Genomic DNA, 24,313 nt, shown 5'->3' on the forward strand with positions numbered 1-24,313 from the left:
AGTCACTGTCTGCGTGGAGTTTGTACATTCTCTCCATGTCTGTGTGGGTTTCCTCAGGGTGCTCCAGTTTCCTTCCACAATCCAAAGATATGTGGGTTAGGTAGATTGGCCATGCTATATTGACCCTTGTGTCAGGAGGATTAGCAGGGTTAATATGTCCCAGGAATTGTGCCTAGAATGGTAGTCGGTGCAGGTATGATGGGCTGAAAGGCCTCCTTCTGCACTGTAGGGATTCTATGATCAAGGCAGCATTTGAACGAGTGTAGTATCATGAAGCCCAAGCAAAATTGAGCTCAAATGGGAATTGGGGAAAATCTTTCCACTGATTGAAGTCACACCTAACAACCTAGGAAAATGGGTGTAGTGGTTGGAGGTCAATCATCTCAGTCTCAGGATATTGCTGCAGGGTTCCTCAGGATAGTGTCTTATGCCCAACCATCTTCAGCTGCTTCATCAATGACCTTCCTTCCAAGATAAGGTCAGAAATGGGGATGTTCACTGACAATTGTTGCCATTCGTGACTCCTCAATGACTGAAGCAGTCCATGTCCATATACAGCAAGACCTGGACAATATTCAGGATTGTGCTGATATGTGGCAAATAATATTCACACCTCACAGGTGCCAAGCAATGACCATCTCCAACAAGAGAGAATTTAACCAAATTCTCGTGACATTCAGTGGCATTGCTATTACTAAATCCCTCATTATCAACATCCTGGGAGTGACCATTGACCAGAAACTGAATTGGACCAACCGTCTAAATATTGTGCTACCAAAGCAATTGCTCAGCTCCTGACTTGCAAAAGTCTGTCCACCATCTATAGGACGCAAGTAGGGAGTGTGATGGAATCCTGTCCACTTGTCTGGAAATCACAACTTCAGCAACACAGAAGATGTTCCACAGTATCCAGGAGAAAGCAGCCTGCTTTATTGGTTCCCCATCCACCATCTTAAGTGTTCACTCCTCCACCACTGCGCAGAGTGGTAGCATACCATGGTGGCGTACCATCTATGAGATGCACTGCAGGACCTTACCAAAACTCCTTAAACAACACTTTCCAAACCTGTGACCTCTGTCACCTTGAAGGACAAAGGCTGCAGATACATGAGTTTGCCACTCATTATCCTAACTTGCAAATGTATCGCCATTCCTTCACTGTCACTGAGGCAAAATCCTGGAACTCCCTTCCTAATGGCAACGTGGGTGTACCTACACCAGATGGACTGCAAGAGTTCAAAAAGGCAGGTCACCACCACCTTGTCAAGAGCAAATAGGAACGGCAATAAATGCTGGCTTTGCCAGCGATACCCACATCCCCTGAGAGAATAATTTATTTAAAAATGATATCCTTACTATTCTGTACGATTCTATACCAGCTGCCCTGAATCTCTCTCCTCAGCAAAGAACAACTTGCTTGAGGCAGTACATTTTTGGACTGGGCATATGGATCACGTTTGAGCTATACATTCTGCTCATAGTGTGGTAAACTAAATTCTATAAAATCTGGGAAGTAGGATTTGTCATCGTGCTGTTGTGTACAGTTGTTGTGAACTACGTTTTCTATGAAACTTCTACGGTGTAAGATATTGACCCTTCATCCAGAAATAGGGAATAAATTGCTGAATTAAGTTTTTGAAAATCAAAAAGAAAGAACATGCATCCCACAGCACCATTCAGGATGTTCCAAAGTATTTCACAGCCAGTAAAGCTGTTGTAATCACTGTTGCAGTGTGAAAAACACAGTAAGAAGTCTCACAACACCAGGTTAGAGTCCAACCAGTTTATTTAATCGTAATCACACAAGCTTTCGGAAACGGTGTTCCTTCGTCGGGTGTGTGGAAGGTTCTGATCAGAGGAGGGTGTATAAAGGCACACACAGTTTACAGAATGCTGATATTGATGCAGTGTGGAAAACACAGCAGTCAATTAACACAAGACAATGTGATATTAATCAGATCATCTGTTTCAGGTGTATTACTAACTATTTCTCTTTCTTTTAATTGTGACACAAACAGGTTACTTGAAAAGTTCTGCAAGGACCAGTGCTCTGTTATGCAACCTGAATACAACACTCCTTTTAATTCCTTTGAGGATGCAGTTTTCAGACTGTTGCCCTACCATGTATGTAAGGGCTCACTACCATCTGATGTGGATTTTAATAAAGGTACTTTGAAAACTTGTCTGTTTCTACATGATGGGGAGGAATAAATTATCACCTTTGCCTCTGTGAACTGTTGCACAATATAATTAGGCATATTATCGGCCTTTAATTATCAGATGTATAATGCTTCTGCTAATGTTAAACATAGTCACAGAGCCACTTAAGTGTTAGAATTTTAGACTAAAGTGATATGCTTTTTAACAAGCAGTGTTTCTGTTTTACTTTCAAAAAGATCCATTTGCGAAAACCTGAAAGTAAACTGCTGCAGTGTATTTGTCATTTGATAATATTTGTATTATTGATGCAAAGTTGATAAGGATGGGGACCAAAATATACAAGCTGAATGACTGCAACCTCTCACATAATCTACATTGTCTATGATGCTTGAGTAACTGAGAAACTATCTGCCCCCAGTCCACTCATGCACTGAAGCTCTTCATTTCCTGTAACACCCCCTCGCGTTTTCTATCGTTGGTGATCTGTCCACTTTCTGAGACTCGTCACTTTCCGCAGCCTGACCTTGTCTATTTTCTGTAGCTAGTCATTGCCCACTTACTGCAGCTGGTCATTGTCCACTTTCTGTCTTCCATTTGGAGAGCTCTGGCATTGAAGATTGTCTTGGCCAACAGCTCAAAGCAAGTGATAGTGTATCAGCATTTTATTTTGTGCCTGGTCTAGTCTTTCCTTCTGCCCAAAATCAATCTTACCCTATGTTACAGTGCTGTCACAGTGTTTTTCTGGTTGTATTGAAAATTATCATTCCCATCAAGTAACCAGACAAAATCATGGAGTGATTTAAGGTGCTTTATTACTGCAGCTATAGGACTCTGACTGAATCTTCAAAATCAGCCAGAGTGCAGAATTCAGAAATACACAAGCAATTATAGTTTCAACTTCAATTACAAGTAATTAGTATATGCCAATAAAAGTATAGGAATTTGTTCCTATCCACTCTAAATCCCTAAATTTGTCCCTAAATCAGATTCCCTCAATCTGGATGGCCATAAAACATCAGACAGGGATCGTGGGTGGAGAGGGGGACTGGTGGTGTTGAGATGGTGGCGCGGGCTCGTTGGGCCAAAGGGCCTGTTTCCCGGGCTGATTTTGTTCTTTGTTGTTCACTCAATTATTGATTAAGGTTACATCATGCATACACAAGGGTATAGTACCCAGTTATAACTTGTGCATGTTATATCATCAAGCAATGATAGCTGTTTCTCTCGCCAATAGTAAACAGCCTCTCTTTCATTATTCCTTGTTTGAATGGGCAAACATGAGCTGCAGCTGCACATTGTTAAATCAAATGGTCCTTGACTCTTATCTGGGTCTACTTTAATCAAGACCTGTGGTTTTCATATATTTTTCCCTGTGTAATTGAGATACAGCTTGCAGTTTGTGTTTTCAGATGTGTGTGATTATTAACCCTTTCACCCCACCAGCAGCTTAATTCTAGAATTTTGTGTTAAATGAATCAGACTTTAAATACTAATTACAAACATGCAATTGGGGGTGCAATAGGATGACTCAGGGGAGGGGGGCTGTGGCAGACCTTTCAGGGCTCACTTTCAGCTTTTAGTACTTTCTCTCACTTACCCATAAACCTGTCTGTGCCTCAACTATTGCTTGTGGTAATGAGGCCCACGTTCTCTGGATGAAAGAGTTTCTTCTGAATTCCCTATTGGATTTATTAGTCTTGTATTTATGGTCCCTAGTTTTGCACTCCCCACAAGTACTGCAGATCAAAAGGGAAGTAAAACCTACAGATGCCAGAAATCTGTATGGCTTACTATGGATGAAGTGCAGTCTATATTGTTATGCAAACAAGTGCAAGAATGAACTGTCTTCCACTGGTCTGAAACGTAAAGGTAATTGCCACTTCACAAGATATATCCTCTAGTGTTGGTATTATTTTTGTAGTTTTTTCACTATACATCTGATTGTTTCTCCCCTAGTGGATGAAGAGTTTGAGGTCGTATCAGCACAACTCCTCAAACGAACTCAAGTCATGCTCAACAAATATCGGCTGTTGCTCCTCGAAGAGTCCAGGGTACGGTGTTCATGTTACTTTAAATGCATGCTCTATACAAAAGGAATCCAGACCACCACCAGGAGATAGAATCCTGTCAGGGTAATAACCTCACAGGATCTTGATCTAACGATGCTTCTTCACATGAAGACAGTGAGTGTTGCTAAGTGACTTGCGCACAAAGTGAGAGAGTAGAGAGAGAAAGTGGTGGACAAGAAATGATAGCGGATTAGCTAAATTCTGTTCTCATTGAATATTAATACTCTACAACAGAAATCAGTATCCAATATATTTAGAATAGTTCAGATTTTTAAAACAATGGGGAGAAGTGCGTAGCTTTTTTTAGTGGTGGCACATCTACAACGTTCAGTCAAAATGGCAAAGAGACAACTGTGAATATGATATGCAAGAAAACCCCCTTGGGAGAAAATCCAAATCTACTGTTAACAACATTACTGATTACGGCTTTGACAAAGGGCCATCTAAACTCGAAACATCAGCTCTTTGCTCTCCTTACAGATGTTGCCAGACCTGCTGAGATTTTCCAGCATTTTCTCTTTTAGTTTCAGATACCAGCATCCACAGCAATTTGCTTTTATTACTAATTATATAATTGATCAGTAATCAAATCACAATCGCACTTTGGTTTAAGTCGATCTCTACAAAGTAAGATTCAATGCAAAGCAACTTTAATATTCAGCATAGGCCAAAAAAGCAAGTGCAAAGTGGAAGTAAATTGCAAAAATTAGTGGCTGCAGGCCTGAAACTTAACTATTTTTCTCCCTCCTCCAGCTGAGAAACAGAGCCTAGTTGTAGCACTTCATCTTCTGAAATTCACCAGAATGATATTAGGGTTCAAAGGGTTAAATTATAAGGAAAGTTTCCTTTAACCTGCTCTCCCTCAAAAGCTGTTGAAGCTGGGAAGATAGCTGAAAATGTCAAAACTGAGATTGATGTATTTTTTTGGGGGGAGGGTATCAAGTGATAAGGAGCAAAGACAAGGTGATGGAGTGAAAGTACAGCTCAGAAATTCCTTCAATCAAAGAATTGTGAATCTTTGAAATTCTCTACCCCAGAGGGTTGTGGATGATCCATCATTAAATATGTTTAAAGCTGGAAAAGACAGATAAGTCATTTTGATTTTTGAATTAAGGAATTTGGGGGGTGGGCGGGAAAATAGAGTTGAAGCCCATGAGCAGCCATAATATTAAATGATGGAGCAGGATTTATGGCCCATTTAGTCCATGACTGTTCCTATTTCTTGTTTGTATGCAGCCTTGATCTAATTGAATGAGAAAACAGGCTCGGGGCTGAATGGCTACCACCTGCTCCCATGTTTCTAAGTGTGGCCTTTACTACTTTGCTTTCTCTATATGTTGTCAGAGGACAAAACCCTCAGCTGAGATGGTGATGATCGATCGAATGTTCATTCAAGAAGAAAAGGTGGCTTTTCAGGAAGCAAAGCAACTGGCCAGAGAAAGTCCTGGTAAGACTGTTTTTTAAAATATGCAAACAGGGACCATTCTGGACCTGGTATTGGGGATTGAGCCCAGCCAGGTTTCATTAGGAATCAGTGATCCACAATTCAGGAAGCTTTAAGGTACTGATGGATAAAGATAAGTGTAGTCCTCAAGCTAAGGTGCAAAATTAGGAGAAGGCTAATTACAACAATATTGGGCAGGAACTGAAGAATATAGATTGGGGGAAGATGGTTGAGGGCAAATCAACATCTGGTATGTGAGAGGCTTTCAAGTGTAAGATGATAGGGATTCAGGATTGGCACATTCCTGTAAGGATGAAGGATAAGTATGGCAACTTTTGGGAACCTTGGATAACAAGAGACATTTTGAGCCTAGTCAAAGAGAAAAGTCAAGGCTAGGAAGGTGGGAGCACACAAAGCAAGTATGGAATACAAGGAAAGTAGAAAGAAACTTAAGGAGTAAGGGGGTCATGAAACATCATTGGTTAGCAGGATTAAGCAAAATCGCAAGACTTTTTATACATATATAAAGAACAAGAGCGTTGGCCCACTCAAGGACAGGGGAGTGAATCTATGCGTGGATCCAGAGGAAATGGGTGAGGTATTAAATGAGTACTTTGTGTCAGTATTCACCAAAGTGAAGGACTTGGTAAATGATGAGTCTAGGAAAGGGTGTATAGATAGTTTGAATCATATTGAGATCAAAAAGGACAAAATATTGGGGTTAAAAGCAAACTACTACAGATGCTGGAATCTGAAACCAAAAGAGAAAATACTGGAAAATTTCAACAGGTTTGGCAGCATCTGTGAGGAGTGAGAAGAGCTGACATTTCGAGTCCAGACGACTCTTTGGGGTTTTTGAGAAACATTATGATAGACAAGTCCACAGGGTCTGATACAATATACCCCATGAGAGAGGCAAGGGAGGAAATTGCCGGGGTCTTGAGAGAAATCTTTGTATCCTCAGTTGCTACAGGGGAGGTCCCAGAGGATTGGAGAATAGCCAATGTTGTTCCTTTGTTTAAGAAGGGTAGCAAGACTAATCCAGGTAATTATAGACCGGTGAGCCTTTCTTCAATAGCTGGGAAATTATTGGAGAGGATTCTTCAAGACAGGATTTACTCCCACTTGTAAATAAATGGACGTATTAGCAAGAGGCAACATGGTTTTGTGAAGGAGAGGTCATGTCTCACTAACTTGATCGACTTTTTCGAGGAAGTGACGAAGACGATTGATGAGGGTAGGGCAGTGGATGTTGTCTACATGGACTTCAGTAAGGCCTTTGACAAGGTCCCCCAGGGCAGACTGATGCAGAAAGTGAAGTCGCAAGGGATCAGATGTGAGCTGCAAGGAGGACACAGAACTGGCTCGGTCAAAGAAGAGAGAGGGTAGCAGTGGAAGGGTTCGCTTCTGAACGGAGGGCTATGACAAGTGGCAATCCTCAGAGATCAGTGCTGTTTGTAATATCGATAAATGATTTGGTGGAAAATGTAACTGGTTTGATTAGTAAGTTTGCGGATGACACAAAGGTTGGTGGATTTGCGGATAGTGATGAGGACCGTCAGAGAATACAGCAGAACATAGATCGGTTGGAGACTTGGGCGGAGAGATGGCAGATGGAGTTTAATCCGGACAAATTTGAGGTAATGAATTTTGGAAGGTCTAATACAGATAGGAAATATACGGTAAATGACAGAACCCTAATGAGTATTAATAGGCGGAGGGATCAGGGTGAAGGGTACACAGGTCACTGAAAGTGGTAACACAGGTAGAGAAGGTAGTCAAGAAGGATTATGTTTGCCTTCATCGGCCGGGCATTAAATTTAAAAATTGGCAAGTCGTGTTGCAACTTTATAGAACCTTAGTTAGGCTGCATTTGGAATATAATGTTAAATTCCGGTCGCCACTCTATCAGAAGGATGTGGAGGTTTTGGAGAAGATGCAGAAAAGATTTACCAGGATGCTGCCTGGTAGGAAGGGCATTAGCTATGAGGAGAAGTTGGAGAAACTTGATTTGTTCTCACTGGAGCGACAGAGGTTGAGGGGAAACCTGACAGAAGCCCACTAGATTAAGAGGGCCATAGACACATGGACAGTCAGAAGCTTTTTCCCAGAGTGGAAGAGTCAATTACTAGGGGGTTTAAGGCGTGAGAGGGGCGAGGTTTAAACGAGATGTACAAGGCAAGTTTTTTTTTATACAGAGGGTGGTGGGTGCCTGGAACTCATTGCCAGGGGAGGTAGTGGAAGCAGATTCAGTAGTGACTTTTAAGGGGTGTCTGGACAAATACCTGAATAGGGTGGGAATAGAGGGATATGGTCCCTGAAGGGTAGGGAGTTTTAGTTCAGCATTGTCGGTGAGGCTTGGAGGGCCAAAGGGCCTGTTCCTGTGCTGTAATTTTCTTTGTTCTTTGTTCTTAGTAGAAAGCCCGAATGAATGGGGAGTTGACATTCATGTACAATTCAAAACTGGCAAGCATTTGGAATCAAAATGGGTAGTAGGAAAATTGATAGGTCATCACAGGTATGAAAGAGATTACAAGGACAGGAGAAAAAAAGAGAGCAACAGAAAACTCATCTCTCAAGCCTTAAGAGGGAGAGAGCAGCTCTCAACTCTGCCAGCTTCGGATATCTCTAAAGAGAAATTGCCATCTAGCGAAAGGTACCAAACCAGAAAAAACTTAGAGGAATCAACAGAAGAACTCCTAAAGTTTCCAAAAGCCACAAAACCTGGTTGTATTTTGAAAGTGACTGAATTCTATTATTATATTTTTTGGTTAATGAATGAGTATTGTACTTATTTGAACAATATTCCATTAGAATCTTATTTAATTCGATATGTTACTTGTTTAGTTAAAGTTCCTTGTTAGATGAATGAATAAACTCTTAATTGTTCATTTTAAACTGAGTGTCAGGTATTTCTGCTAACCATTGGATGTTGATGAAAAACGGTTCACATCTTCCCCACACTTTTAACAGATATAAGGCAAGGTATTTTTCTTTGGGGGATTTTGCGTTACTTCTCAAAAAGGGGTCAACCTTTGCTTTGTAACAATACATTGAAGATGTTGGAACTATTCTCCTTGGAGAAGAGAAGGCTGAGGAGAGATTTGATAGGGGTATTCAAAATCATGAGGAACCTGAACAGAGTAAATAGGGAAATGTTGTTCCCATTGTTGGAAGGATTGAGAACGAGAGGGCACAGATTTAAAATAATTGTACAAAGAAACAGTGGAGAGATGAGGAAATCTTTTTCGTGTAGTGAATGGTTAAGATCTAGAATGCACTGCCTGAGAGCGTGGTGATGGCCTGTTCAATTGGGATATTTAAGAGAGAATTACATTGTTATCGGAAAAAGGAGACTATGCAGAGCTGCAGTGAGAAAGTGGGAACTCGGTGAATTGCTATTTCAGAGAACTGGCACAGACACGAAATTTCTTCCGTCCTTGTTGTAACAATTCTGTGATCCTATTTGAAATCCCCTTTGGCTTTTCAGCTCCTTATCTCTGTGACCACCTCCAGCTCTACAACCTTTCGAGATCTCCTGATTTCTTCAGCATCCCCAATTTTTATCGCTTCACCATTGGTGGCCACACCTTCAGTTGCCAAGATTTTGAGCTCTTGAATTTCCTCCATAAACATCTCGGCTTCACTATCTTCTGTTAGGTCTCCCCTTAAAAAATAGCTCTTCACGTTATATTATATAATGTTAGTGTCAAATTTTGTCTCATTACACTCCTGTGAAGCACCTTGAGATATTTTACTATATTAAAGGTGTTATATAAACACAAGATATTGTATTCAAAAGAGAAAATACTGGAAAATCTCAGGTCGGGCAGCATCTGTAAGGAGAGAAAAGAGCTGACTTTTCGAATCCAGATGACCCTTTGTCAAAGCTAAAAGGCATAGAAAGTGGGAGATATTTATACTGCATGGTGAGGGAATGAAAGATGAGTCATAGTCACAGAAACCAGGGGCTGCTAATGGCTGTCCATAGAGAGAATAAAGGGTATGAATGTCCAAATGGCAGAGAAGCTGAAATCAGAGGGTAAACTGTGACCAATGAAGATGTGAGGGGAAGGGGAATGGATGAGAAAGAGGTAAAATTTAGAAAAAGAGGGAGTAAAGTTCAGGAAAGGGGGGATAAAGTAGGGAGAAAGTGTGGAGAGAAAGAAAAATGAAGAAAGGCAGTAAAGAAATAAAAGGTAGAGAACAGTAAAAAAAAATTAAATAAAGTGAGAACAAAGGGGTCGAGGTGGGGTAAAGCTAAAGGTGTTGAATTCAATGTTGAGACCGGAAGGCTGTAAAGTGCCTCGCCAGAAGATGAGATGCTGTTCCTCCAGTTTGCGTTGAGCTTCACTGGAACATTTGCAGCAGGGCAAGGACAAACATGGGCATGGAAGCAGGATCGTGTGTTAAAATGGCAAGCAACCGGAAGGTCAGGGTCTTGATTGTGCACAAACTGAAGGTGCTCAGCAAAACGATCACCCAATCTATGCTTGGTCTCTCTGATATAGAGGAGACCACATTGGGAGCAGTGAATGCAATACCCCAAATTGAAAGAGGTGCAAGTGAAACACTGCTTATCTGGAATGAGAGTTTAAGACCTTGGAAGATAAGTGTGGAAGAGGTAAAGGGGCAGGTGTTACATGTTCTGCAATTGCATGGGTAGGTGCCATGAGTGATGGGAGACATGTTGGGTATAGTGGAGGAATGGACTAAGTTATTCCAGTGAAATTCAATGCACATTGGAGGAACAGCATCTCCTCTTCCGGATAAGCATTTTACAGCCTTCTCGACATCGACCTCATTTCTTCTGGTCCTCCCTCCCTCCCTCCTCCTCCTCCTACTCCTCCTCCTCCTCCTCCCCCCCCCCCCCCCCCCCCCCCCCCCCCCCACCCCCAACAAGCCCGGACAGCCCGCCCACTTCTACCTACTTTCCAAAATCCACAAAAAAGGACTGTCCTGGTAGGCCTACTGTGTCAGCACACCTTCTCTACAGTCTCAACATCGAATTCAACAACTTCAGATAATTAGCTCTACCCCCCCGACTTTTTATTCCACTTTATTTAATTTTTTACTGTTCTCTACCTTCTTTTGTCTCTTTATTGTCTTTATTCATTTTTCTTCCCCCTACTCTTTCTCCCTATTTTATCCCCCCTTTCCTTAGCTTTTCTTCCTCTTTGCTTCCCCTCTCCCCCTTTTTCTAAATATTACCTCTCTCCCATCTATTTCCCTCCCCGCCTCCCTCACATCTTCATCTGTTATGGTTTACCCTCTGATTTCAGCTTCTCTGCTGTTTAGTCATTCACACCTTCTATTCTCTCTATGGACTGCCATTAGCAGTCTTTTCTCCTGGTTTCTGTGGCTATGGCTCATCTTTCATTCCCTCACCCTGCACTATAAATATCTCCCACTTTCTTTGCCTTTGAGCTTTGACAAAGGGTCAGTTGGACTCAGTCAGCTCTTTTCTCTCCTTACAGATGCTGCCAGACCTGTTGAGATGTTCCAGCGTTTTCTCATTTTGGTTTAATATTCTAGCATCCACAGTAATTTGCTTTTATGCAAGATATTGTATCGTTTTAAACATATTTACCTTGAAGTTCCATTAACCATAGGATTCTGAATTTTGTTTTGTTTGTTTTTAGATGCATATATTTCATCCGTTTTCAAACCTAGACTTACCAGCAATCTGCCAATCGTTTCTTGTCCCCTTGTGGCTCTCAAAGGACAAGTTCAAAGTTCAGCACAGGTCACTGACTCCAAGCTGGTTATCAAACAGGCCAGGAGGTCACCCTCTGTCACCTGGACAACAGCTTCACCTATGACAGACACAGAAATGGAGGCTCTCCCAAGTCGCCCCAAGTCTCTGAAAACTTACATTGCCAGTAGCAGAGGTGGCCTCAAGCTGAAGATAAAGCAGGAGGCAGGTTACAGCAAGGTTATCCACAACACAGCGTTAGATCAGCTCTCTCCTCCACCCGTCCTGCAGTGCTCAAGAACTGGAGCCTCCAGCACCGTCACAGTGACCCCGCTTCGACAAAGTAACGGAGATTTGAGTCGCAAAGTCCCTCCTGTAGCTGAGAAATGGCAGCTGGAACATTTAGACACCAAGGATGCATTGGAACAAAAGGACTATCTAATCAATCTTGGAAAATGTGAGAGGAATTGTCCTGTTAGTTGCACTCCAGGTTTGGTGCCTGACCAAAGTAAATTATCCCTCCTACAGATCGATCCTGAGCTTAATCGATCAATCGAATATGAAGTCGACCAAAAAGCTGCTCTTGGCTCAGGCAGAATTAATGATGTAACTCAGCCCTTGAATTCTCATGATGTGGCTGCAGATAATGGCTTCCAGAGTGTGATGCAGGTCAAAACTGAAGGATTGGCAGGAGGGAAGGCAGATGACAGCACAAGCAGTCTGATGAAGGAGCTTGCAGAAGTGGAAGATGCACTTAGGCAGGGTCTGGTGAGGGTTGGCTCAGCAGAAGATCTGCACTGGGAGCTGCCGCTTCCGCAGCCCAAACGTCGCAAGTCTGATTCTGTGGACAATGCCAGTTTCTCCAGTGATAGTCCTCAGGACAACACGCTAAATGAACACCTACAGAGTGCTATCAACAGCATTCTGGACCTCCAGAGACTTCAGACCTCAGAAGAGGAGCAGTGCGTAACTGAACCTCCCAATTCAGCAGAACTCGACATCCCTCAGTTCTCCCCTATAGCTTCCTCAGGGGATTTCATGGAACCTGATCATGACAGTGGCCTTGTTGAAGTAGCAACCTCCACTTTGGAAGAAGCAGTAAACAGTATTTTAGGTGACTAGGGAAATATTGAAAAATGGGAAGTATAAGCTGGAAATGGGGCTTAATTTTAAAAATAACCTTGGCACACATTGTGTGCCTTGAGTGCAGAGAGTTACAGATGCAAGTGCTACACAGCTACTTGGACAGTGCCTACACAAATTATTGTATAATACCAGTTATATAGAAAGAGGTCCTAAGATCTAGTAATTTATATAAAGTGGCTATATCTACACAACTGGTATTGTACAGTAGCATTATTTATTAACACTGAAGACTTGCAGACATCAGATGGCTTTACTCCTCAATAACTCTCCAAGTGTTATGCAAAGAGATGACTGGGGTATGTGGGGAACTTTTTCTTCAAATTACTGGCTGACTCAAAATTGAGCCCTGATCATTGTAGCCCTGGCGTTTTTCACTGTCTTCAACATATCCCTAGGTCTCCAACCATGTACTGGTTGGTACTATTGCTCACCATTTTTAACAACCGCTTTGATTAGTTTCTTGTCAGCCTTGATTTTTTTTGCAGGATTTTTTCCCTTTCAAACAAATGCAGATTTTTCACAGATTGGTGGGACTTGTCTCTGTGCTGAGGATTGGATTGGGTGCATATCCAGTTATTATGAAGCTGTTGTGCTTGAATCATTTTGAAATGTGTTCACAGATCTTATGTGAACAGAGGAAGTCTGTGCTGTGAAGACTGTGTGCATTTAATAGGAGTTGGTCACTGATAAAGGTTTCTTAAAATGGATTGTTGCAAAACACAATTTAATTTTAATTTTAGGATAGATATTTGAGTTTGTTCCACTGATTATATTTAATTTCAGAGTTATTTTTATTTTTTAAAAATTGTCTTGCACTTATTCAGGGATAGGTGATTTATTTTATCTACCTGATAATGTCACCTTGGAATAAAACAGTGTTTGTTTCTGTACAGTTTTATAAATTTCACTTCAGATTAAATCATCAAATATTTTATTTTAGAGAGTTGCTTCTGGAGTAACCTGGATGAAATAACCTTTCCATGTTGAATTTCTCACATCTGATTCAACAGATTCAATAGAATCTTACAATTTCATGATCTCTAATAAATTTACATTTTTACCTTCCTTGAATTGGAGTTAAAATCCAAATGTTCATCTATTTTTACAATTGCCACTAAATAATTTAAGATGAGGAAGCTCCAAACTGCAAAAATGTGCATGAACAAATTGGTTTCTTGGTGAAAGTATGCTTAAAAATAACAAAAGACTCTAAGTATTATCATTTTAATCAAACAATCACTGACAGTACAGACCCAAATCACTTGGTGCCTAATCTTATTCTCATCATCAGGGTTTTCTTTTGATAGTTTAATGTAACTAATCATAAAATGTGAACAATTTCAAAATGTGTGTAAACTTTATTAAAAAGGGTTCTGTGCATTTCTACCACAGATCAAAGAGGAAACAACTGTGAATTAAGAAGTACTGCCTGATCTTTATTGTTTTTATTCACTCACACCAGTCAGTGTTGATTAACCCTTGCCTGGGGTTACCAGATTGCCAACAGCCTCACAATGGATGGTTATTGACCTTCCTAGCCCATTAATATCAGCAATGTGTCTGTTCTGTCTGTCATGTGTCTGAAGTGCCTGTATGTTTGAGCAATGGGCCATTCTTAATATGGGACTCAAGGTCTTAGAATTTAAGTAAGAGCTGATCATTGTTTTCGATCAGGATTGGTTGGATGAAGCCATTCTGAGTAGTGCCACGGGCAATGGAGTAGAGCAGGCCCAGCAGAGGTGAATGTGGGCCTTGGGCGAAGCAGGAGCGATCCATTGAAATAATCTGGGCCTCTGCCTCTCCAGGACCTCACTCACTGTGTTACAGCTGTCCATCCTGACCTCACCTGCTTTCATTTCTGCAGCCCAGTTTCCTTTGCTCAGTTTGGCAAGCTGGTTGAAGCCCCTTCAGCTTACTTGGAGAACATTAATGAGCTGAAGCATCAGAATCTGCTTCTCTCATTTCCTCAATTGTTAGAGAAAAAGCTTTGTTTATTTCTGTGACACTAATCTCCCCATGTTCTTAAAGCAGTTTTATGGTTCATTATGCAAAAAGAATTTAATGCAAAATGTCTCATATTGAATTCAACTAACAGGCTAACATGTAGATAACCTCATTTTATGTTGTATTTTTTAAAAGTCTGACAAATCATTTGTTTTTTTTAAGTTGAGAAGATCAGGTATCCTCTGTTTGAGATTTCTACTTCCCAGGTTGTATCACATTTGTACATTGTGAAGTGACAGGCTCACTGTAACAATATCATAAACCTGTTAGTAAAAAGAGTCAGTTTGTCATTTTCATACACAAAATCTTCCTCATAATTAAACATCAAAAAATATAAAACTTGTGCCCTTCAGAATCTCAGGGTGTCCTAAAGCGCATTACTGCTAATGAAATACTTTTTGAAGTGTAGTTGGCATTTGTAATGTAGGAAATGTGCAGCCGTTTTGCACACCGCAAACTCCCACAAACAACAATGGGATCATCTGTTTCAGTGTTGTTAGTTGAGAGAAAAATACTGGCCAGGAAACCACACTTGGTTTCTCAGAGTATTGCTATGGGATATTTTGCATCCACCTGAGAGAGGACATTAAACCTAATGTCTCATCTGAAACACAAGGGGTGGGATTTTCCAGCCACGCTCACCCCCAAGGCTGAAAATTCCCACCCAAGATCCACTCCTGCCCATTACAATTCCCCTGGCGGGTGAGACAGGACGATTCTGCCCAGCATCTCTGACAATGCAGCACCACTTCATGCTAGTTAGCAGCACCAGTCTCAGGAACAGGGCTTGAACCATGAACTTGTGATTCAAAGGCAAGAGTGCAACCACTGAGCCATGGCAGACATTCTTCACAAACTTGACAAATTAATCAAATGATAAAGGACCTCCCAAGTTAGCTATCTGCACTGGCATAAGCTTATAGTGTGTTACCAATGGAGGGGAGGATAGTAAGCACAAAGTTAATATTTTTAAAAAATCCTTCCATTTTATATTTCTAAAAAATCAGTGTTTAATTACAAAAATACTCAAGTCTGTTCAGAACAGAAAATACTGATGGAAAATAGTTGAAAGAAAAGTTCTGATTGTAACTTCAGTTGTGTTAATGTGACAATACTTGTGTTTCTCGCAGAGCCTAGTGGAATTATGACCATCTTAACCCAGTGTGAGTGCACATGTTCAGTAAGAGCACTGCATGGTTAGTGTTACAGTGCTAGAAATTGTACCTCTAGTGGCAGCTATTTGGAAATGTCTTAAGTTCAAGAATAAGTCACAGTCTGCAACAAGGCAGCAATACATCAAGAAATGTAATGTTGCCATAACACAGCTAACTAAGATCGTGGGCCCAATTCTCTTCAGATGGCTGGCGGGAATCCCAATGCCCTGATGAATGAGGCATCGGCCAAAAATCGGGATTCCTTATGGGAGTGAGAGCTGTCAGGATCCCCACGCTCCGATTGGGTTCCACCTAGAGCAGGCGGCAACTGATAATTATGCAAATATCTAATTTGAATGTAATTAGCAGGTTTGACAAGCCATTCATCAGCTTCCCTCCAATCACTGCCCTCACCCTCCCCCAGTGGGAATGGCACCAGGTGGGCTTTAGAAATGCTACCCACAAGTGGGGACATGGTGTGCTGGACCTTGAGGGTCCAGGGGAGCACCATCAACCCTTGGAGAAAAGAGGGACATCCTTCACCCCCACCACTCAAATCACGGTTCACAACTGCGCCCCCCCCCCCCCCACCCCACAGTCAGTCCTCTTCACTTTTTTGCAAATCACAATTGTTTTGAAGAATTCACAGGCTGTCAATCAGGCTTAGACTCTGACAACATTGTGGTCAGGATCAGTGGGGTGCTTGAGATGCGTTCAAGCGTGAAGGGAAATGAAAATAAATACAAGTGGCTGGAGGATGATAGAAATCCGTTGAGTTGTCAATGGAAGTCTTCTTCAAGGTACTACATGTTGAGTTTGTTGGTGATCAAAGGGTTCCATTGAAAGGGAGAGGGTTTCAAAGAATTCAACTTGCTATTATGCCTCAGAGACTTCAAAATGAAGCCATGTGGATACAATGGGGCTGAGTGTACAGCTGTGCAGAATGAGATACCTCTTTCCAACATCCCCCCCCCCAGCCCCAATTGAAATTGACATCTCTCTGTTAAAGGGCTTCAAAGGGATCAGCTCTCTCCTTCAGTTTCTGACAGGAAGAAAGGAATATTTGTGCTGTAGAATGGAGTGCTACAATGATTTAAAATCCTGTCAGGTGGGCATGGAGATTAAAGTTACCTGACCTCATCAAAATTGCATAGCTAATAGGCAGGAATGCAGAAACAGATCACAGGGCTCCCTGAAATCACTGTGCCAGGGGTGATCTTCAGTTCTGCTGGGACTGGAAGAGGCAGTCCAGCCACAATACCCCCAGCCAGTCTGAGTATGGCGAGGACATTATCCCAGCCTGAGCCCTGAGGATCCCTTCCTCTGCAGTCTGGCAACAGCAGAGGGCAAATGGCCACTGGACCTACCTCCTTGAACAGCCTTAACAGCCCAAGGTGTGTCAGTGCCATGGGACATTGTACTGTGCCAAGGCACATGGCCTGAAGGAGGGCTGAATTCGGGAGGGAGGGGTGGTGGAGGAGTCTGAGGCAGGATGAGTGGAGGGTTTGTGGAGAGCGGGACAGAGTGGAGGGTCTGGGAGAGGGGACACAGTGGCAAGTCTGGGAGAGGAGGGGGCTGAGTGGGGAGGGAAGGGTCACCCTTATGCCTGGGTGGGCACTTAGCCCCAAAACAGGGCCCTACATTTCATAGTGTATTATTCTTTACATTATGAACTTGATGTTTGCACTGACCTGTTTAACTTTTTCATTCTCTGCTGGAGATCCCATCATTAAATTTTGCAATTTGACAAAATATTGGTTACAGAATTGTATAGCACAGAAGGAGGCCAATCAGCTCACCGTGCATTGCGTTGGGCCTTTGAAAAGGCTTCAGAATTAGTCCCACTTCCCTGTCCTTTCTCACAACCCAACATGTTTTTCATTTCAGATCCAATCCCTATTGAATCTGCTTGCACCACCCTTTTAGGCAGTGCATTCCAGATCAGAGCTCACAACACGAACACAAAAGGGTTCCTCAAAACAGTCATGATCAGAGGAAGGCCTTTTGGTTTATTGCTGGATTGCTGTACAGATTGCTCTGTTGAGCAATCCAACCAGCTCTAATCCAATGCCCTACCTCATAGCACTGTATATTTATTTCCCCATTTTCACCTGGTTAGTTTGCATTTGTTTAACTGAAAATGCCAAGGGATATCATGGTTTGTACCTTTGTGTTTTTAAATGCATATTTTGACCATGTTCATATCACTGGCTCTAAACATTTTGTGTAACGTGAATGATTAAGTATGTGTGTGTTTTGGTAGCAGTTACTGTCTGTAGCAGGTAAATGAGAATCTAACTTAGTTTTACACACAAGTGAAACTATGTCATATAAGTTGTATCTTCTGTTTAATGTCTCTCAAAAGCTGGGCTCTGCAGTATTTCACTGTGATGCACCTCTTTATGGTTAAATATGTGCTTGTGTCTTGAGTGCACTTTGCCGATATTTTTGATTATTTCATTGCGTTCCAATGTCTCAATATTCTGTCATTGCTCAAGTCTTCTGTCAGAAACATGCAAATTGGTTAATCTTCAGGTAATGAGTTTGTGTGTTGGGCGGCTAATACCTCCAGTGCATATTGAGCCATAAAGTCACGTCAGTTGTGTATATATAATTAATGAATACACTTTGTTGCTTTGTACAGCAAGGCAAGTCTTCTCAGCCAGTTCAGAGGCCTTACTCAAAACACATGGGATTGTCATTATTGTCAATAGTTGGTGAACAGAATAATTCATTGTTTGGTTGGCTGTATAGTATTAAATCTCTTACCCTGAACAAATGAACATTTTGTACACATTTTTATTAAGCTATTTATTGAAGTACCATTTTCTAATAAATGAAGATAATGTGAAAGAAATCACACGAGTTGATTTTTTATTGTTGAAATTTATTTTAGTGTTTAACTTCTTTAAACTTCTCATAGGAACATCAGACTTCAGAGCAGGATAGATCATTCAGCCCTTCGAGCATGCTTCAGTAGTCATTAAGAACATTGTTGACCTGGTTCTGAGTCAATTTCACTTTGGCATCTGCCCCCTCTAACTCAGCTTTGAATAAATTCAATCTGCAGAAGAAAATTCCACATATTAACTATCCATTGAGAGAAAAATATTCTCCTCAACTACTTCATAAACTAGATTAATTTTCAGGTTGGTATGATACTCTCTCCCCCATCACTCCCCAGTGCGCTCCTGGGAGAAATTGGTTTGTCTCACCATCTCAGTTGTAAGTTATGTCTGCTCTCCAAGAAATCGAGAGGATTCTAAATGGGATGTAAGAACTTGCTGGCACCATGATCTCAAAACAAAATCTATCAACATGAGATAATCTGAGTAAAAATTCACGGCCTATTACTATGACAGTGACGGTCCTCAACAATCCAAGTATGCAAGCCTCAAAGAAATGATAAACAACAATTTTTGTATTTAGGTAACATCTTTAGTAAAAATGACCCAATATACTTGAATGTACCAACATGAATGATGCGGCTCATGGTAACAATCAGTCTGGTCTATTGGATCTTCAATCTGGTGGTACTATTGGATTTAAAATGTGTAAATTCCTGCAAGACAACACAACTCAGTTATGGCAAGTCAAACTAATTTACTTAAAACTGTTGTGTTATGATGCACCATTGATGAGGTCTTGAAACTTGTATGTTTGAACATGAACACTTGATTTGGCACACTTTAACTATGCCCCAGTTACTGCCATCCTAATGCTGCTGCCACTCAGGTTAGTTCCTTCTAGACTGTTCTCCCAATTTAATACTATGTGACTCTATAAATCATACCATGGGCAGTGCTATTCTCCAGCATCACGTTAATCCTCACGCTGCTGAACACCTTTACACTCCAACAGCATGCTAACACAGGCTACATCGCCCTTCTCGAAAGAAATCTTTCCTCCCAATGCAGTATAGCTATTTCAAATGCAATTTTTACTTGCTATCCCTTCTTCCCCACCTCAAGTCTCTGACTTTATAAATTCAGATGGTCCTGAAGCTTGACAGTTCTTCCACATCTCAGTCTGGCACATTTGGAGGAAGGGTAACAATGACTCTGTTTCTGCTGCTTGGTCATTTGATTCACTTTTTGTGCATCTTTGAGATGTATTTCTCTATTAACAACCCTTTTGTTTTAATTTGGACATTGAGGGTTTGTCCCATTCCTTCCAAAAGGAATGTGCACTTCATTCATTCAAGAGCAGATTTGAATTTTCTTTCTCTATGGTGTCTGCTTGATGTTTACATTTTGCAAATGGAACCTTCATTTTCATTTGTTTCATAATCACAGCCAAACATTTGTTCACTGTTTTATTTCCAAACCATTTTGCAAGCTTATGTATCTTTTAATTCAGCTCAATAGTTCCAAAATGCCTGAGCCATTGGCACTTTTTCTTTTTGAAGTTCTTTGCTCTACAATATCAAATTTAACATTTTCTGATCTTACCTCATTTTTTTTCTTTCTCTGTCTTTCTGATTCTCTGAGAGAACCTTTGTGTTCTCTCTGAAATTTGTTTGTTCAGATCTCAAATACCTTGGTTCATTGACGAGTTCAGTTTATTGTGCATTTCCAAAGGTACATATTCAGAACAAAGAACAAAACAGCCTGGGAAACAGGCCCCTTGGCCCAACGAGCCCACGCCACCATTTTAACATTGAGTTCCCCCCTCCACCCATGACCCTTGTCTATGCTTATGGCATTCCACATTGAGAGAAGACTAATTTAGGGACAATTTGTTACACCAGTCAGCCTAATAGTACATCTTTGGGGTGTGGGAGGAAACCGGAGCACCCGGAGAAAACCCACGCAAGCATGGGGAGAATGCACAAACTCCCACAGACACTGGCCCAAATCCATGTGTCTGCACAGCAAACAGTGATAGTCACTGAGCTGTCGTGTTGCCCAGCATCTGGTCCAGTTTAAGCGCACACTAACAACGTGAAGTACTAGGCCAATCGCGAACAACCAAGAGCAGCCCTCGTACGACCCATCGCGTGTATGCCCCTCATTGGACAACAAGGCGGACCGAAGCACCTGTGGATTAAAAGAGAAAAACATCAGTATCATCCACATCCTTATACATTCCCAGGGATGTCTGAAGGCTCCTGAACCTTATTTAAAACAGTCTCCTATATCCCCCCATCTCCATCCCGCTCATGTGCCTGTCTAAGTAACTCTTAAACAACTCCAGTATGCCTGCCTCCACCACCTTGCTTGGCAGAGCATTCCATACCCCCACAACCCTCTGTGTGAAAAACCTCCCTCTAACATCCAAATTATATCTCGCCCCCTCACCCTAAGCCTGTGGCCCCTCGTAATGTGCATTTCCAACCTAGGAAAAAGCTTACCACTGTTTATACCCTTCATAATCTTATATACCTCTATTAGATCTCCCCTCAGTCGCCATCTTTCAAGGGAAACAGCCCCAATTTGCTCAATCTTTCTTCATAACCCAGTCCTTCCATAGCAGGTAGCATCCTGGTAAACCTCCTCTGCACTCTCTCCAGGGTCTCCACATCAGCTTGAATCTTGTCTTCAAATCTTCCTTTAACTCTGATGCAGAGATTTTCCTGCAGCACTGCTTCATTTAGATTTTGCACATTTTGCTTCTTCTGACTTATCTCTGATAGCTTTCCTTCATTTACAGCCATCTGTTCACTCACACTGCCTTCTTCTACTACATTTTCTAAAAGCTCTATTTTTAAGCCTTTCAGCTGCTTCTCATATTTCTTATTTCTTCTACACTTGATATTTCAGCTTGTGCCTTGCCGCTAAATCTTGTGGTTTACTTGAATATTGTCTCTCTTGCTGCCCTCACTCTTAGCTCTCTTGTTGAGGGTGTGCTAGACTTTCTTCTGGGGCCTGCGCTGTCCACAATTTGGGGCTGAATTTTATGTTTTCAATAGTGTGTTACATGTTTTTATATTATCACTTTATCATTAAGACACTTTTATTGGCACCAATAAATGTTATTTCACCACCGACCTGTGATGAATTTGTCTCAGATTTGCCTCTAGCAGGAACATTCTTATCCTGACAGTTGCCAGAGGGATCCTGCAAGTTGATGTCAGTGCGGAAGGCCCCTCAGTGCTCTGTCACTAAGAAAATGAAGGCGCTCAAATAAATCAGTGGCTACATTGGGTGGCATGCTTTGGCAGTGACTATTCCATCAGCAGAACCCATGAGAGATTCTCTCCCTTCTCCCATCCACCCACCCTGGGGCCCTGTATGAGGGTTTAATGATCCCTTACATACTACCCAGATGTGGGCAACTGCCAGCATGCATGCAGTGCACAGGTAGGAGTTAGATTACTTTGCACCAGGGCATCATCGACATGATGTTTAACGAGCCATCATTACCCTCCTGCCTGCCAAAGAAACTTACTAACACAGCGTACCCAGACCCACCACTTTAGTGTTATAATGTTGCAGGAGACTGTAGAACCCACGTGCAGCAAAACAACCTCCTATTGTCCAAAGCGTGTGTTGATCAAGGCCTCCCTCACTGCCCTCGAATGCCTGACCCTTGCTGCTGTCAGCTCTCCAGTGCCAGGGTCCTCTTCGCCATTGTCCTCCTACTTTTCCTCCACCCCCTGATTGGCGGTCTCCTCCCAATGACGTCAGGCTGATTGACCTCCACGTTCTCCTCCTCCTCAAGAAGGTCACCTCACTGCTGCACCAGGTTTTGTAGGGAACAGCACTCCACCACAATATGGGATGCTATCAGGAGGGCATATTGGACGGTCCCACCAGAGCAGTCCAGGCACCTGAACTCCATCTTGAGGAGCCCTATGCACAGCTCCATTATTGAACGGGTGGCTATGTGGGTCTCATTATATCAGACCTCCACCTCAGACTCAGGCCTCAGCACAGGCATCATCAGCCAAGTCTGAAGCAGATACTCCATGTCTCCCGTGAGAAATCCCTGCACCCTAAGCTCCTCCTCAAAGACCTTTGGGATATCAGAACTACTCAGTATGAAGCTGTCATGCATGCTGCTGGGGTCTCTGATGCAGACTGTTGAAGTGGAAACATTCCTGCTTCTTGATTGTGATAGAGAAACTCAACAAAATTCATTCTGACTAAATAATTAGTCTTTATTTATGAAAGACTGCATGCAGTATTAGCAAAAAATTGAGATTGGCGAGCAGTCGTTACGACTTGCTAATTCCTTCTCAAGTCCACACTTACATAAAGAATCAGTTCAGTATTTATACCTAACCACTGTCAGTTTTTGTGACCAGAGCTTATTCAGGAATTCGATCAGTAGTAGCATCATAAGCAATATCATAAATCATGGTACAACCTGCTGACCTCCTTCATACCTTTATCTTGTCCTCTGATGGAACAGAAGAAGGTCGGTGACTCCTTCATCCCTGACCTTGTCTTACTCATACAGCCCTAGGCTATGCAGAGGCAGCCTTATCAGGTCTTGACCTTCTCTGGTCTTATTCATGTCAGGTTATGCGGTGTCAGCCTTATCAGGTTTTACAGGGGTCAGGCATTTTGGAATAGCTTGGTTAGCTTTCCTTATTTTGTACCAAATAGTTGATCAATTTTCCCATCATGCCATTGCTTTAGTCGTACAACTACACAGACGTTGAGCTGATGGTCACACACCAATGCACATTTATTAACTGGAAGCCCTTTCTATTCATGAATCTTCCAGGATTCCTATCCGGAGACTTGAGGGTGATGTGGTGCACTCTATAGCCCCCTGCACATTTGGCATCCCCACATTGGCCTTGAATCCTGCAGCCCGGGGTTCCTGCTGGGCTTGATCCAAATCAAATCTGATACACTGGCCAGCCTGGGCAAGCAGGGCATCCATGATCTCCTTCACACATTTGTGGATGGATGACTGGGAAATGCCACAAAGGTCACCACTGGTGATTTGGAAGGACCTGGTGGTGGAAAAGCTCAAGGTAGCCATCACTTTCACAGCCAGCATAGGTGACCACCACCCCCCCCCCCCCCCCCCCCCCCCGGCCACCCCACCACCCCCTCCATACCCCAAGGTGCCAGGTCCTGCAACAAAATGCACAGGCATTGCACTGTCTCAGAGATGGAGCCGTTGATTGCACATGATGTCTTGTAGCTGCTCGAAGAACACTCACGTGTAGGACTGCCAGAGTCTCCGCTCCCTCTTTCTTCTGTCCCCCTGCCCCCGGGGGCGAATGGTAGCTACGTCCTGCCTCCAGTGGCTGACACCTTCTTCTCCTGCAAGTGGTAAGGCCTTGGCCTTCTCTGCCTTCAATTCATCCTCCTGTTCCTCCTCCTCAGTTCCAGCAGCAACCAAAGGAACAGCAAGGTTAATTGGTTGCACTGTAAAAGTCAACTTGTCAGTCTGAAATGGGGTGGGGGGGGGTGGAATTTGGGGAAGAGGAGAGACAGAGGGAAAGATTAAAGATTTCTGCTCACCCCCAAGGGAAGCGGGCAATCAGGGCTAGGTGGGGAGAGAGGGGGTGATCTGGGAGGCTGGCAATCAGGGGCTGCAGGGAATGGGTTGGTAGGCCAGCGATAGGGTGCACTCCCACCTAATCCCCAGAATCTGCCAGAACTTGTTCCACAGCCCTGAGTGTTATGATGTGCCAAGTGTTCATCCGGATACTTTTTAAAGAACGTGAAGCAACCTG

At 42.5% G+C, this 24,313-nt stretch overlaps 1 protein-coding gene across 1 annotated transcript in view; it reads left to right on the plus strand.

Annotated features, from left to right (window-relative positions):
• LOC145352267 (BRD4-interacting chromatin-remodeling complex-associated protein-like) overlaps positions 1–18,433 on the plus strand; it is a 66,608-nt gene extending 48,175 nt beyond the window's left edge. Inside the window, exons 8-12 of the mRNA XM_080202008.1 lie at positions 2,019–2,167; positions 4,117–4,211; positions 5,574–5,676; positions 11,316–12,482; positions 18,317–18,433. Of these exons, the coding sequence (XP_080058134.1) occupies positions 2,019–2,167; positions 4,117–4,211; positions 5,574–5,676; positions 11,316–12,482; positions 18,317–18,393 (1,591 nt within the window). The 3' untranslated portion in view covers positions 18,394–18,433. The remainder of the gene's footprint in view (positions 1–2,018; positions 2,168–4,116; positions 4,212–5,573; positions 5,677–11,315; positions 12,483–18,316) is intronic.
• Positions 18,434–24,313: the final 5,880 nt, after the last annotated feature.

The sequence above is a fragment of the Carcharhinus amblyrhynchos genome, chromosome 14, assembly GCF_965287045.1.
Source record: "Carcharhinus amblyrhynchos chromosome 14, sCarAmb.v2.hapA, whole genome shotgun sequence".
In the NCBI taxonomy this organism is placed as follows: Eukaryota; Metazoa; Chordata; class Chondrichthyes; order Carcharhiniformes; family Carcharhinidae; genus Carcharhinus; species Carcharhinus amblyrhynchos.